The sequence below is a fragment of the Harmonia axyridis genome, chromosome 1, assembly GCF_914767665.1.
Source record: "Harmonia axyridis chromosome 1, icHarAxyr1.1, whole genome shotgun sequence".
Lineage (NCBI taxonomy): Eukaryota > Metazoa > Arthropoda > Insecta > Coleoptera > Coccinellidae > Harmonia > Harmonia axyridis.
In genome coordinates this window covers 78,739,816-78,757,807 of record NC_059501.1, presented here as the reverse complement: position 1 = coordinate 78,757,807, position 17,992 = coordinate 78,739,816, and the positions used below count along the sequence as shown (strand labels likewise).

The window sequence follows — 17,992 nt, the reverse complement described above, 5'->3', positions numbered from 1 at the left end:
TTTTCGATCTACTGTTTTCGTATTTTTCAAATTCCTGTTTGTACAAGGTTCAAGCCCAGTTTGTACGCCAATGATTTCATTATAAATTTTCTCTATTTCAGTATCGTAATGATTTCATTACAACAATGCTGTAATGAACTCATTAAAGCAATGTTTTCAGTTATATTTTTCGTTTCGTGGTTGTCTACACTGACTTCCGATCCTATCAAATTTCAACACACTTCAATAGTCAGTATAATATAATATGGATATAGTGAAATGATTTTCAACATTATTCGCAAATTCTCTTAATTCTGGTGGTATTAAACCGATTTCGTCAGACATAATTCTCGAATTACATGCGTAATTATAAATTATTTCAAAATTCGAAACGTACGATTCAAATTCAAACTCCTTCATCTGTCAATTTTCGTAACAGTCACACCAACTGCCAAAATACAATACAAAAGTCACTAGGATGTATAATCTGAATTTTTCATTGAATTTCGACAATATTTCACAAAAATTGTTTTTTTTTTTAATTATTCACCGTTATTCTATATCAAATTGGGCAATTTAATTTTCTTCTACTTGATGGAATCGAAATTATTAGGTTAGTAAGATTCAGAACTAGTCCATTCTGAAAAATTCAAATTAAAATTTTTTTTTCGTTCGAGACTCATCGTATTTACGGCCGGCCGACCAGCCAGACAAAACAATATTTGACCACGAATTTCATCATTTGAGACCATTAACTACTGTACTCGAAAAAAGACACGCGCTTTTTGCGATCTACAATTTACACATCGCAAAAAAAAAATTTCACGGTTCCGTTTCACAGCATCCGTTCCGTCTGCTGACAGGCGTCTGAAATAGCCCGACGCTACTCCAAACCAAATGAAATAACTCCGTCCCCCAATCTGAAAGGTGTCTGACATACTGCACCTTCGCACACAGGCTTCGAAAGCCGCACACAATCTCTCTCTTGTTGCCTTGTCTCTGAACAGAATCCACGCGTTCGTGAACAAGGGACAGCCATGACTTGCACGTGTCTACCTGTACAGCGTGTTCAGCTACCAAATAACAGTATCCGATCTTTGATAAGGGTCCTTGCGGCTAATATACGGCAGGAATACGATATAGGAAGCTTTTGCTGATACGGTTGGTAATGCCCCGTTCACATTTTGGTGAATATTTTTACAGGATAGGTCACATAGAACAGTCCAGACGGATATTTCCGTATTATAATTTTATCCCAGAAAACGCCGAGATTAATTTTTTCTCTTATTTATTTCATTTTATTATTTTTAATATTTCATTTGAAAAATAATTATTTTATTATTCAAATATAATAATATAATATAATGAATAAATTTTTTTTATGGATATGAATGATATAATAAATAATAAAATACATTATATATTTCATTAAATAATCATAAATATCTAATAGATTAATAAAATCATTATAACATTTATTTTATTATTCATTATATATTTTTTATTATTTGAATAATCTAATATAATATAAGGAATAATGAAAGAAAAATATAAAAATTGAATAATAATCAATAAAATAAAATAATAATAAATGAGATATATTTATATATTAATTATTATTTAATGAAATGAATAATATATATTATTATTCAATATATTATTTATATTTATAAAATATTATTGTTCATTATTATTGTTTTATACAAAACATAATTGTGCAATTGTGCTGATTGTAATATCAATAAATAAATAAAAATGAATAAAATAAATTATATTATATTAGAATAATAAAATAATTAATTATAAAACAAAATAGTATTATTTAATGATTAATGAATCATGGAAAATAATTTCTCAGAAAATTAGTATCACATAATTATCGAATTAAAAATATATATTGCTATTATAATGCTGTATGCAATATTTTCCACCGTTAAGTCCTAGCACTTTTCGGATATAAATTTTCGTGTCGAGATATTATGCGTTGAAAGGAAAAATAATATAACTTCACATAAAATATGTAATATTCCCAATAGGTTCTGCTATGTTTTTTACTTTGTATTGAATTGATATGGAATATGTATCAGATATTAAGAATATAAAATTGTGTAATAATATAGTTTCTTTCTTGTTAGACTAAAAGTCCAGTTTTTTAATTTTTTTTATTCATGAATCATGGCAGATATTTCAATGTATAATGAATGACAGCGTTCGAATTCCAAATTAAAAAAACACCAAATCCAGAGAATAACCCTTCATAATTTATGGAGCCGGTAGCAAAAGAGTGTGCGATGATTACAGCAATCTAGATTTAAGTGGCCCGTATCAGATGCCAGTCTGCTATTAAGCTATTCCAGCATCCCAAGGATCTGTCGCTACTGTTTAATTCTATCAAACGGGCCGAAGGTTGTACCCTGTCACGAATTTTTTTTTCTAATCATGGTGATTCAGCATTTTCGTCAGGTAGAATTCTGTACCCTCGATAAGTGAATAATGGTTTTCTATATTCAATAATAGACGTTTGTAATCGTGTGAGGTTCGGTTTGATTGGTGTAAATCTAAATAACGAATTAAAACTTTTGAAATTTTAAATTTAAGAATTAAAAAAAAATTTTAAAAAATTAAATCGAAAATTCATAATACAAAAAGTTATATTTTATAGCATAATTTCGCTTGTATCTAAAAACTAATTTTAAGAAGAATATCGAGCAGAAATTTGTAGTTAATAAATAGCTTGACGATTCAGAAATCTTAAAAACTGAAAACATTGGGTAATTTCAAATCCAACAACCTTACAATTAACTGTCCTAAATAAAGCACAAACGAAGGCAAGAAATACCCAATGGACAATGCCCGGGTAGAATTATCCCGGTCATAAAGATACCGTTACTAAAGTATTACAATGAACCACCCAGTAAGGGTGTACCTACACGCTTTGAGCACGGTCCCCATCTTGCACCAGGTACAGACGAGAGGATAAAAATAATAGCGGCATGCGTCGATTTCAATTATTCACTTGCATCTTTGGGGGCGAAATCTATATTTCCAAGAATTAGGGTTCGAGTTATTTATAAAATGAGGATTTTCGACAAGTCTGATCTTTCATCCCTGAAAGATCATAAACCGACAATACGACAAGAGATTGAGGGCATTTTTCGGCGCCAAATATATAGGAACAATGGTTTACATGTTTAAACATTCATTTTACTTGATTTTTTCGTCATTTTAAATGTTAATATGGTTTTCTTCCATGATTCAATTATCACCTTGTATAGAATTATCTGATGAGAAAAAAACAAAAGTGTAGAGATTATCATTTGAAATTGAAACGATTTTTCAAAATTGAAACATTACAGAAATGAAATTCATTTTTAAATTCTATTTTTTCTTTTGAATTATATGATAATTTTTTGTCCTTGTTTGGATATTTGCACATTAAATTTAACTATAAATTCCTCTTATCAAAGAAAGCACTTTTTTCATTTATCATTTTTCCAGATTTGGATTAGGTAAAGAGTTATTAGCATTCAATATTTTCACAGGAGATAACACAATGACTCAATTATTATTCACATAGCAGTTCTATGAATTATATTATTTATTTGGTAAAGTATTTTATTTTATGACAAGAATCGATAATTAAATTAAAGTACAAATTCAAGACGCTTTGATGTATACCAAAAGTACATATACATATTTCTGAAAAAATCCAATATTCATTTGAAATTATTTTTATCGAGTAAAATATGTATTAAAAATTTATGAGATATTAATATCACAAGAATAGCCGAAATTCCGAGAATTTTGCTTGCAGTAACAGTTCTAACTTTTCAATCAAATATTGTGTTTTCATCTTGTCCAGAAGTTTATTCACTTCGAGGGCAACTCTTTAATAACGAATGTTTCACTAGAAATAATTAAAAAACTCACCTCTCTTCTGCATGAAGGAGAATAGATCATCCAGAAACTCTTTCCTCTTCGGATCATCATTGATTTCATACAACTGTAACAAAAAAAATTTGTTAATTATGTATTCATTGAAGGTGAGATTCTCAGTTTTCATCTTATAATTCATTCAGGTCAAAAATCTCAATTGCTACAATAATATTATTAAAAAATAAACCATTTTACTTCCGTGAATTTATCAAGCTGAAATCGCTCGATTTTGGATAAATAATGAATCAACTCAAACAGTCGTAAAAAACAGAAACATTGAAAAAATCAATTATACTTTTACGTATGCTATCTCTAACATCCCATGATGCCTTGATACAGTTCATTCAAAAGAGGTAGAGTCGTGGTGAAGGATTTCCCTTATTTAGATTGCAATATATCGCAAATATCAAGAGTTAGTGTTCTACAAACCCGCAAAAATAACACCTACACTCTGTCATGGTGATAACGAAAAAAATCCAAGTATATCACGTTATCCCAACATCGAACAAGTGACCCCATTGCCAGCAAAAGTGCAAATTATCATATCGTATAGTTACCTCCTGCCTGTAACCAAAGCACCGTCAAGTCATGGATTATGAGTTATCAATTAGCTTTACGATTTTAATTTACAGTTTTCAAACGAGTCCTATTTTCCAGTGACTGTTTCCCATATATTAAAGAACATCGACCTGGTAATAAGTCATTAATTGAAAACGATTCTTGAACAATTCAGGAACGTTTTGTTTCACCGTCTTCTACAATAAACTAATTAATTCTATATTCTATACTGTGATTAATTATCTCTATGTTCCTCGGAGCTTAACATTCAGGACCGTACGGCGCAGTATTTCATCTTGATTTATTTGAAGCCTCACGAAGGCATTAAATGTTGGAAGCCTGGAAAAATGGTACTCATAGTTCACTCTGTGGACTCTATCCAACTGCATTTGTTCTATGGTGGACAGTAGGTCGACTGTGAGTTTCAACTCACGCTTTTAGGCACAAAGTAAAAAAATCAACTTGTAAAATGTTAAGTTTTGATTATTTCCTTCATTTCTTATATAATTCAACATAAAATGATCAGTAATAGTTTACTATGATACAATTGTATGAGTGAAGCTTTAAAGCACGTGAAAAATGATTGATGCAACGCTTTTTAGTTGATAGAAGAAGACCTATGATGAAAGTATGAAAAAGAATACAGTACCATAATTTTTCGAAGTAATACAGCATGATTCATAAATAGATAACTATAGCTTGTGGACGGATTTCCAAGCTAATAATAAGAATAGTTTGTCAAGTTTTTCTTCGAATTCTTATCCCCTTTTAATATCAACACCTTCAAAAGATATAACAACTCGCTATTTTTGATATTTTTTCATGAACTGTTCAAACATCGGGAATAAATTTGGCAGAAATGATGACCTCATTGAAACACCTTTAACTAATTTTTTTCAACCCTCCACTGCAACTATGAGGGGTTGAAATCTCCAACACCATCAATAAAAGAAGGAATAATTCTCTAGAATAAACTACAACCACAGAACTACCGAAAAAAACAAATCAAGAGACGATTGAAAAGCATTTTCATTCTGAATGGTGAAAAATGAATTGAAGAGGTCCCCACGTAGAACCCTGCAGGAATTTAAAATGTTAAAATTTAATTTGGGCTTAAACTAGACCTCTAGAAAGAATATAAACGGTCCACACATAGACCCATGGGGAATCTCACCCTCGCAACATTCAAGGCATAAAATTCTATTTCGTAACGAATAATCGAGACCAACTCTTTCTACGTCCCTCCTGCCCCCTCTTGGTCTTCTGGGGGGGCCCGGGGTGGGTCACGAATTAAAAATTACGGCCCTAGCAGGCGTGCAACAACTCGGCGCGTACGATATTTATAACGATCCGATGGATCGGCCGATCTGGTCATAATCACTTGTAATGTGGTGTTAAAACATCGGCCATTGTTGCGTGGTGGGGTTGCGGAGGTTAAACACGGTCATTAATAACCCTGGTTAACTAATCTGTCTGCCGTGGCCATCTATCTTTACAAGTTACTTTGCCGGGCCCGAGGCGACAAGATGCATCCAGTTCGGTCTAGATTACTGGAATAACGAATTTATGGATTGGGCTATGGAGCTGGGCAACATTGATTAAGGATACCGAGAGGTTAGGTTTGATTGCGGATGTACAGGCAGTGCCCACAGACAATCAGATATTACCAGATCTCGTGACCTTTCAAGAGGAAACACCATCACGTGACATTCTTGTGATCTGTCAATATCAAAAATAATGTGCGGTATTGCCAGAATGATTGAATGATCAGTATAAGTTAGGAATATTGCAATAATTCCAACTTTCGTCGAAAGGGAGTCTTTTTATACATTTTAACAAAATTAGAGTTCTGCCTCTTTTGTAATGTAATTTGTAGGATTTTTTTACGAATATTCTGGAAATATTTTAGTAGTTCGTAGGAATACCTTATCATCAAACAGAATTATAATTTCTTTTTTCACCAGAAAATTAAAAATATTGAAATACCGCATTGTAGATTATTGTTTAAATGAATTATTTTTCGTGAAAATTTATAAATTCACTTTTTATAACTTTTCAAAAAAATAATTCATTCAATTAGTTTTGTCTATTTTGTAATGATTTTTTGTAGGATATTTTACGAATATTCGAAAAATACATCAGTGCTCCGTAGGAATACCATATCATCGATTCTTTTGCGAAAAACGAGAAGTTACCGAAATTAAAATTTTTTTCATCAGCAAATTAAAAATATTGAATATTGTTTGAATAAATTATGTGGAAACCCCTTAAAAATCAGTGATTTGTTGGAAAAAATATCTTCAATTTCATTTTGAACTGAGCAGTCAAGTGGTGATATTCCCTCTTAATGGAGTCGCCAAATTAGCAATTTTTGTTGAGTGTAAGCTGAAATTATTGTCCATAGTTGAAAAAAACCTCAAATATGCATACAATAATACCACTATGCAATCAAATAACAAACAACATGCTTTTGACAGGTCTCTGGATCGCCAAATACTAATAATAGTGAGGTTAATTCATTCTCTCCAGAAAATGAAGTTGATCCGGAAATGTTATTTTGCACACGCTGTGTGAAAATTGTGTGAAAATTGTGACTAAGATTCGCAAATAACTCGTTTCAAAACCACTTTGCACATTCGATCTACTTGGCAAAGAGTAGTTTTCAAATATGTTGTTGGGCGTTCGTTCCCTAAACATGACACCTGTAATTTTAGAATTTCGAGCCGAAATTGATCTCGAAGGAAAATATACGACGCAAAGATGACGAATCCATCAATTTTCGCCATTCGTCCTACCGTAAACACGATAATTCTCGAAAAGAAAAACCTAGAGGATTTAAATTTTCATGATAGGTCAAATACATTAATGGGCAGAATCAGACCAGAGGTTTTGTAAATTTTAACGTTAGTTCATTTTTGTGATAAAACTACTAAAGAAATCGGATTAGAAAAACTATTTAAAGTTCAACAATGAGAATTCAAGATGATCAAAAAAAAACTCATTATTTCAGAGACAGATTACACCGAATATATGTATGACAGCAATTTTGAGACTCCAACAAAATTTCGTATTGATAGTCATAAAAACAAAATTCTAGTAGAATCTCGATGGAAAAAAAATTTAAAATATTTCAGTGAGAACAGATAGATACGATCGAGTTGAAATTTTGCGTTTAGTTGTATACTAACAATCTCAAGTTTGATATGAAATTTCATGTTGATTACTTCACCAGAAGTATGGAAAATATGAACAAAACATCCAAAAAAAAAACAATATTTCCTCAACAATAGATTTGATTTGGTTGAAATTCAATACATAAGTAAAATTATTAACTAAATGATAATACCTAATACATTTTAAGAGGATTGCATCTCACAAACATCTATATATTATGTGGTCTCCACGGGCGCAATCTCGGAATTTTTGGACAAAGAATTAATAGAAACGAGTTTGATTAAAACAATCCAAATTCCACAAGTTGCTTTATTCGATTAAAAAAGTCAGAGATCCAAAACATGTAAAACGTTGGAAAATGTAGAGGAAATCGAAACTTTCCCAAGGTTGGAACAGGAAGGAGACCTTCAGTTTGGCCATTTCACCTACGATCGAATCATGCTGGTGGTACATTTTAATAATTATTTCGTCATTAATAAAACACATTATTTGTTATCAGCGTACGATTACAATGTTTTTAAGCCCGCATTATGTAATTAACAGATAGCGGAAAAACTCTTATCTATCTGTATTAAATACGCATTTTCTTCAGTTCAATCTATCACATAAATATTCAGTTATACGTTTCGGAACGGCTCGTACGTTATGGATCAATAAAACTTATGCGAAAAATAAAGAAAACCTTTTTTAATACGAGGCGATGGTAATTTGGGCAAATGATACTGTTTCGTGCCAATATCCGACTTTTATGAAGATATAAATTGTCACGAGGCATATACCGCGCGAGTTTCAACGTGAATTTACTGCTTGACAATTGATGTACCTACTTGTTTTTTATGTGCCAATTAATTTTCAGAACAGGTTGAGGATCACGTTTAATTTTAGATAAGTAATGAGCATTTGCAACAAAAAAGCAGACCAGAATATAAAGGCGAATAGTTAATCTGAGATTGAATTAAATTTTCTTTCAGTGTTGATGGAATTTGAATCAATATTCCCAATGATTTTTTCATTAGAAATAAAAGAAATAACAAAATTTTCAAGGGAAAATTAGTTACTTTACGATCTACACGAAATATTTGAAATAGTTAAGAGAGTATTTTTTTAAATTTAATAGAATTGGAAATTATGAAATGTGATGATTTGATTCAAATTCAGTGTTGATGGATTAATTGAATAGAAAAATTTCTATGTGAAAATTAGTCACTTAACGATATAGACGAAGAAATAAAAATTGTTAAAAGAGTGTTTTTTTATTTAAATTTAATATAATTGAAAATGATGAAACGTGATGATTCAATACAAAAGTTCAAAAAGCCATCATGTTTTTTTCTTACATTTCTCTAAAAAGTTATTTTACCTATATCTCAAATTTTGTTCAAAACAATGTACCTTTATCTATAATATGATTAATGTATGAAGAATTTTGTTTGTTATTATAATTGCTGTTTTCGTACGTACTCATTCTTGTTCCTAATGACCTATCTATTTGGTCAAAATATATATCAAGGCAATTACCGTAGATCAGAAGGTAAAACTAGTAGATTAATATGAAATTGTTAGATGCTCATTTTTTCGAAAGATTTATATTACAAACAGTGAAAACTTAATTCTTGACTTCATTCAGAATGTTTTAATTATATCAATGTCCTCATTTCATTTGATTAGACACTACATACTTATTTTCGAATGAGTATCGGAAAATTTTCAAATGACAACTACTTTTCGAATAAAAGCCTCAAAAAATGATTGTCGATTTTTTGTTGTTGTTATTTTTACAGAACTGGTGTCATACATAAACTGTTTTTCACTTTATTTTTAGTGATACATTTTTCACAAAGTGTACAATATATGTACAATGGATGAAGATTTCCTCAGAATAATAAACATAGATAGAGGGAGTATATGTCATTTTCAGTAAGCATTCATTATCAAATTTGACATGAAGCGCACGGAAATGAAAACATATCAGGGATACGATATTTCACTCAATTCACGAGTTTTTCCACAAAGTGAATCAACATTTCATATTAACTCAAAATATATTGAAATAAATGCCTAAATACGAGTATATCAGAATTTCAGAAAACAAACTTCAAGCGCGTCAAACTACGTGAAACAACCGATGACACTAGGAGAGCAAAAGGTGCCAAATCTTTGTAAATATATCACAATCCGACAACGTGATCTAACATTGTTGGGAACATGTAAAAATTGCGTATACTCCCTCTACCTATGTTTAATGCTCTATAGTTGCACGTAATATAAAAATGATCAGTCCAAGATCTGTGCCTTGTGGTACTCCATAGGAGTCCACTTTCATCAACTTGTAAATGTTCAAAACGGACAAAGGGGTCCTCGACTACGTAACAATTTTCACCCCAAAACACAAGGGATTAGATGATAACGGTCGTAAATCCTTGTCCGATCGAACGAGTCGTTCATACGTCGTTGATTTTTTCCGGTTTTTCCCCAAGCAAGGAACTGAAAACCGCCTCGGCAGGAACGAAAAGGATTTAAATATTAATACGAAAAACACAAAAGCCCCATATGCATTATTCATACGCGTTCAAAACCCCGCATAAAGAATACACGCACCAAATAAAGATGATCATTGGACCCATCAGAATCGATTCACAGCGACGTGCGATAACAAGCCGGAAAAAGGCGTCCAAGCGTCAAAATCGATCTAATTATGGCACAGACAACGTATGTCACGTCCATTGTGGGCCCCATTGTGCAGGGTCGTGTAAGTAAACAATGATTTGAATGGTATTGTTGCGCTGGTTAGATGTGGGGCCGTGCCACAATGAAAAGATGCTCCTCTCTTTATATATTGTGATAAAAACCAGGGGTTGCATAGGTGAGAGGCATTATAGGGGTCGCTGTTGGGAGTCAAGTGATTCGATTGTGTGGGACTTGTATATTGATGTTTCTATTTCGGTGATTTTATCTGTGATTTGGCTTCGCGATCTAGATCGAATGCTGTGTTTGGTTTAGTGATATAAGTCGATTATAAGCTTGTTAATTGTTTACAGATCGGTTCTTAAATATTGTTTCACGAATAGAATTTTCCGTTTTCACACATATTTTCTTCTAGTCTTTGTTCTTTTATGAAATATTTGAATTTCATTCTTATCTTCTTCAATGTTTTTCGCCTTTTCTGATTAATTATAATATTATTGAGCAAAGTACTTTGATGAGACTCTAGTCACTAGTCAAAATTGCAGCTTATTAGATGCTCTACTTAGTAGACAAATTTCAACATTGGTTACCTGAAATTTCAAAGAGAAATTATATATACAACAATGAGTTCAAAAAACTAGAAAAGGTGATCAAACACTTTTCTATTTTTTTTTCTCTTATTATATGAGTATTATCATTATTAAATTTAAAATCGCAATCATATTATAAACGCTGCCCTTGATTTATGAAAATGTCTGTTTCTTCTATACTTGAGTTATTAATTGCTACATAAAAAAGCAACAAAAAATCTGTACCTATTCAATTTTTTTTTCAAGATATTCATGGAAATATTGCATTAATTCTGATGAAAATCCAGTGAATTAGAGAATATCAAAGCCTTCTGCATTTTTATTATAAATGAATATACCCGAACTAGTGCAGAAAAGTAATTTTCCACACTAGTGTGAAAACATTACTTTTCTGCACTAGTTATTATTATTATATTATATTATTGTTCCTAACTCATGTGGAAAGTCCACATGAGTAAGAAACAATATTTTTCCTACTAGCTTAAATGACTTTCACGTAGAGTTTTCGTCTTGATACCGACTGACATTATAAGAAATTATATTTTTGTGCGCTTAGCCGCATAGAGAAACGTTTGAATTTTATGATTGGCGCATAGAGACATGCCAAAATTTTTGATTGATACGACTCTTTAATATTTGCGTGCAGAAAAAACTCTTGCTATTCACTTTCCGCCTGCATATGCGTGCGGAAAGTGAATAGCAGGGCTCTTTTCCGCACGAATTTGGAAAAATACTACTTTCCAAACGTCAATGCGTGTGAAAAGTAATACTTTCGAAACGCTGGTAGGAATTTTTTTTTTTTTCATTTTCAGTCATACCACTTCTATCAATAATGACTCTTACGTCGTAAATAACGAAAGAACTCTACCGAAAAGTGAAAGATGGGTGGTTTAATACCAAAAAATAGTAATAAATCATCTCGTTCTTTGTACAAAGATCGCGTCCGTCCAAAGGAAGACCTATAAAATTCCTGATGCGGTGGTAGAGATGATAATGGACCATCTTCAATATAAATAAACGTGAGGAACAAAGGATACAATTAATAGGGATATTTGTTAGGTGGACTTCACCGCTGTAGGCGGGTTGGATACATCAATCAAGGCGCTCTTTACTCTCATCAGTTTTCCCTAGAATCTGAGAGGAAAAAAGATCCGTTTATCGTACGCCTACTTGATAACTTTTATTAATTGCCGTTTCTGATTAATGTTCTATCTGGAGATTCGGTTGGATTTACTCATTAGGGATATCTGTTTGTAGATGACTCTCGGGTACTTTTGTATTAGGATCGCATAATTTTGTATGAAAAGTTTTACCGCAATATTAAATTTTGAGACTTCATGTGAAATCGGAAGAATTGATATTGTTGATAAATTTACAGTGCTGTGTCTTTTCCTATTGAGGAACTCTTCACTATCTGAGAGTATTTAAAAAAAGTTGTCAAAAAATCCACCTTAGAAATAATTTACTGGTGAAGTACTTCTGCCAATCACCGTGTACACTACTTCTGCCAATCACCGTGTACACTAATATGTGTGTATGTATGTCGAGAAGTTAAAATGATAATACATAGGCGTACAACTTCGCTAACGCTTTTTTTTCCGAAATTATTGGAAAAAACTGGTTATACATGTATGATTCAAAGTATTGTCCATCGCTGGCCACTACTTTCTCCCATCTTTCTGGCCGCGTACAAATCCTGCGTTGAAAAAACTGGTCAACTTTTGAAGCGATCCACGAATATTTGCTTCATCATAAGACCGGAAGTGCTGGTCAGCCAGGCTTTGTGCCATTGATCGAAACAAGTGATAGTCGGAGGGAGCAATGTCTGGAAAATTCGGTGGGTGGTATAGCCTTCCCATTTCAACGTTCCCAAATATGTCTTGAAAAATTTCGCAACATGGGGTCCAGCATTGTCATGCTGTTAAATCACTTTATCATGTCCCTCGTTGAATTGCGGCCGTTTGTCCGTCAATGCTCGACTGAAACGCATTAATTGCGTTCGATAACCATCGCCTGCGTTTGTTTCAGTCGGTTCCAACAACTCATAATACACTACGCCGAGCTGGTCCGTGAATATTCGGTTGACGTCGAAGTGGAAGCATGGCCGGGACATCCCCATGATTGTATGCCCTTTGGATTATCGTAATCACCCATATTTCGTCTCCAGTCGCGATGCGATGCAGAAATCCCTTCCGTCTTTGCCTTGCAAGCAGCTGTTCACAAGCAAACAAACGCCGTTCAACATCTCTCGTCTTCAACTCTTACGGCACCCAATTTCCTTGTTCCAGAATCATTCCCATGACTTCCAGGCGTTTTGAAATGGCTTGTTGCGTCACTCCTAATGATCTTGCCAATTCTTGTTGCGTTTGACACGAGTCTTGATCAAGTAATGCCTTCAATTCCGCATCTTCAAAAAACTTCTCTCTTCCATCGCCATGCTGGTCTTCGACCTCAAAATCACTGTTCTTGAAGCGTTGAAACCACTCTCGGCACGTTCTTTCACTAATAGCGGCCACACCATGCGTATTTGAGAGTATTCGATGAGCCTCAACCGCGGATTTCTTCATATTGAAGCAGAAAATTAAAACCTCACGCAAATGACGAGAATTCGGCTCGTGAGCTTACATGTTTAATCGAGAATAACTCTATGATGCAGACACAAATCGAATAATATTTCGACTACCACTTACAGCTACAGCCAGCTATTGCAAAACGGCGGATGCAAAGTTGTACACCTAATGCAAGGCAGTAATATTGTTGCAATGAATTTTTTATCATTGAAATCTGGTAGATAATTTCTTGGCATTCATTTTTTGAATATAATTTCCAGCATATGTTTGCCGCGGCTACGATAATAATTTAATACGATAATACATTGTTGCCAACTATTTTAGAATGTATCATCCCTACTGAAAAATCCTTAATTATTCGTTAGGTAGTAAATTGCAGAATTATGGACGTAGTTTCATTTTTGGAAAACCGATAAGATCAATTCGAGCGAAATCGGCGTTTCGTACGAGAAACGCCTGAAAAGCGATCATCTCAAAACCGCCTCGTCCGAACAGCGAAACAATGGCATAATCGACGAAAAAAAAATCCATCTCCGGCCGAGTCATTCAGACATGATTTAAGACGCATAACTGCGTGAGAATCGACGAAAACTACCGTCGATAAATTAAAGCCGGATCGCTAAAACTGCAATTACATTCCAATAAATCGAGGAGTTTATTATCGGCAAGATGGCCGCCAGCGTACTCCTTCCCCCTTGCGTTATTTACCTTGTAAATACTAATTGTCGTATATCACCGATTGATATAAAACGCCAGTGGTAAAACGCTTCTCGTATTCGACTTCTGGGAAAGACAATAAAACAAATTGAATAATTGTTTAATAACCGAACATTATTCTATAAAGGTTTCGAACAATCAACTGCCTCCATCTTGAACAATGGGTTATCGGAAAGGAAGAGGTGTTTTGGGACGCTATGGGAGGATGGATACAAAGTTGTTGGATATCTACTGGAGAAAAACAATGGTATCATCGGTTGGAACGTTTGGGAAAATTCTGAAAGCAGAAGACATAATTTTCTCATAAGTCTGGATATTGTAGGTTATATTTGCGAATTCTTGTCGTCCAACTTACATAAGTCAACTTGATCAAACTTAACCTAACTTAATCTGATCTAACCTCTACTCTTTCTTACACTAGGCTTTTTTTCGAGTCTATATATGTGTATGGCAGCGCTTTAAATGCGCATGCCTTCATTAGACGTTTTAATCAAACCTGAAAACTAACCGAACTGTCACAAACCATGTCATATTCAAAGTAATAAACATAGATTAGAGGAAGCATATGTCATTTTCAGTAAGCAAATTTTGTCCCCAACATAAACTATCAAATTTGACATGAAGCTCGCGGAAATGATAACATATCAGTGATACGATTTTTCACTTGATTCGCGAGTTTCTCCACAAAGAATGTACTTCTTATGTACCATAGTGAATCAACGTTTCTTATCAACTCAACATATATTGAAATAAATACCTGAATATATCAGAAGTCGAGAAAACAAACTTCAAGCGGACGTGAAACAACCGATGACACTAGGAGAGCAAAAGTTGCCAAACCTTGGATTTCAGCAGGTAGATAGAAAAAATAATGAATAATCTGCTTATTATTTATTCGACAATTAGAAAAGATATCGGATTCCAAATATTCAAATTAGCATATCTAATTTCAGCAGGTAGATACAGAAAATAATAAATATTCTGCTCATTATAAATTCGTCATCTAGGAAAAATATCGTATTTCAAACATTCAAATTTGCTTATTTAATCGGGAATCACTCAAATAAATATATTTCATTCAATATAATATACATTCATTACGATATAATAAAACTGTGGATTTGAAAATATATTACAATTCGACAACGTAATCTAACTATATTGTGGACATGTAAAAATTGAGTATACTCCCTCTATCTATGTTTATTACTCTAACACATTTCAAAAAAGAATTTTTTCATTCTCAGAAATAATAAACCAAATAAAAGTTATCGTAAAAGTATATCAAACAAAGAAGACAGGCAACAATGATCAAGGGTAAAACCGAAAAAACTATCACAGTTTTACTGTCATTATTCCAACAATCCATCTCGTAAATTTTCGATCCCAATTCCTGACATCATTTATTGTGGTATCGAACCATTTTTTCACGTACAGAAAATCAAGATCGCCTTGAAAGATAGATCCAGATGGAAACCATCCAAAAGCACATTACACGGAAACGGAAACATGAAAGCCTTAATGGTCATCCGATAATTTTTCGTCAACCGTGAAAGCCCCTGCTGATACACCCAGCGTCTCACGAAGGACATGGGATTCATCTCCACAAAGAAGATTCCTTCTCGAAACGAATATTCTTATTGTATGATGCTGCTGTCCCGATGTCGGTCAATAAATCAGGTACAATCAATAGAAGACGATAATAAAATAATAAATTTCAGACTTCATCTGTGAAAAGTGACACCCCACAGGGAACCTTGTTAATTTCTGTGCCATGGGGGGATTAAAATACACGCCTTATAAAATGAGAAATGTAATCAAAATATTGTACCGGGGGCAGTGTTGTGCCACCATCTGAACGTAGCTGAGAGGTTATCTTCGTATTTATTGCGACGTTGTCACATAGGTCGAATTTTCTTGCATTGAAGTAGATATCTATATGACATATAACGTTTTATAACCTAATTTTACTACTAAGATGAACACACTTTAATAATAAACAACGAAACGTAAAGCTTGAGCAAGAAAGATACGATTTATTAATATGGAATAAATAATTAACCAAGGAAGAGTTTTTGAATTTTTTTCATCGAACATTGCATCGTATTTCCAAGAATACTTGATGGATTTTCCCCTCAATCAAGATAACCATCTAGATATTAATGATTGGAAAGACTAATAAGGATTATAGTCATAAAATTTGAAACGTCGATTAGATGAGATCAATAAAGTTTATTTTGCTATCAATAAAAAATTGCAATGTGAGAAAATTAATCAAATATTATGCAACGCGATTTTTCAATTTGTTATGCAACGAAAAGAGTTTACGAAACAAAAATGAGAACGAAGAAATGAATTCTTGTGACATATGCCTACAAAGCACAATATTTGGTGGTGGTAACCGAAAAGGTTATGAAAAATTTTGAACACGCTGTAAAGTCCACTACCTACCCAAACCCTTCACAACATTCCATTGAGGATTAGTGCCTCAGTACAGTTAAAAATTACTTTCTCAAACACAAAACCAATATTTTTAGGATTTCAACAATTGTAACCATAAAATGAAATAACAATTATTTTAAAAATCTACCTGAAGAGAGGTTGAAAAACCCAGAAAAAGGCAAAAGAACCAAAATATCACGTTTAAAAAATTATTTCTTGAAAATTTGATGACATTCATAAAATTGAAAACGAACATTGCTACAATGATAATGTAGGTATAATAGTTATTTATAATACCAGTGCAGAAGGCATTGATATTCTTCCACGAGTTCAAAATTCAAAAACGAGCCACGAAGTGGCGAGTTTTGGAATGAACGAGTAGTAGAATGAGCCTTCTGTACGAGTATTATACATTATTTTCTCTAATTCATTGCATTTTCATTGAAATTAATGAAATATTTCCATAAATATATTTTAGTGATTTTTGCATTGAAAAATGTTGGTTGGCAGAACTGATTTCTTTAATGCAAATTGATGAATTGACAGATAAAGCCGTGGCGGAAAGTTCGGACTACCAACATAGAATAATAAAATATTACCATGAAAACTGTGCGTTTCTGATATATTCTCGCACGATTTTGTTCTACAAGATGTGGAAGAATGAACGGAATAACCACAGAATTAGAGAAAATATTTTTCACCATGAAGTTCTAGGAGATATATTACAGTGTTTTGTTAAGATTTTAGAACATCTACTCGTAAAATATATTTCTGACCAACCTTAACAACTTTTTGTGTCTTCCTGTCTTTGTTTCCGCTCATCCTTGTAACAGCTTCAACTTCTACAATTCTCATCAACTTTGAATGAAATTTGGTAGGACTTATCAAGTTTGACCCAGAATTAATCTTTTTCAGATGATATTGACAACAATTATAATCAAATAAACACAAAATTCGCGACAAATATTCCCTGAATTGACATAACCTCAAAATTACCGAAGACTGACAGTACTGACAGTTATTCGAGATGTCGACGTAAAATATGGAAGTAAAATGTTCAAGCTCGTTTCAGCAGCAATCGGGGAGCATTAGACAACACCGCGCGATTTTAAACATCGCCGCACGCACAAGAATTGTGGTCCAGACTAGGCAGGTTAGTGTTTTTAATTTAGAACGTGTCAACGATAGCTATGATCGATGATACGGCGTGGGCAGGCACAATCGTTGTAAAAAAGGGAATTAATTGTTTTCGAGGTGTGTTATATTTCTATTGATGATGGTGTTCCGATTAATTTTTCCTTTTTTCTCGTTTTTTAATCGATTTATTATAATGTAGGCGGT

The 17,992-nt window shown here is 33.0% G+C and overlaps 1 protein-coding gene across 6 annotated transcripts in view; it reads right to left on the bottom strand.

Moving 5' to 3' along the window:
- LOC123678379 (protein dead ringer) overlaps positions 1 to 17,992 on the bottom strand; it is a 183,732-nt gene that overhangs the window by 40,473 nt on the left and 125,267 nt on the right. For all 6 annotated transcript variants that reach the window (XM_045615385.1, XM_045615398.1, XM_045615392.1 and 3 more), the window contains one exon: positions 3,910 to 3,982. In XM_045615385.1, coding sequence (XP_045471341.1) covers positions 3,910 to 3,982 — 73 coding nt within the window. The remainder of the gene's footprint in view (positions 1 to 3,909; positions 3,983 to 17,992) is intronic.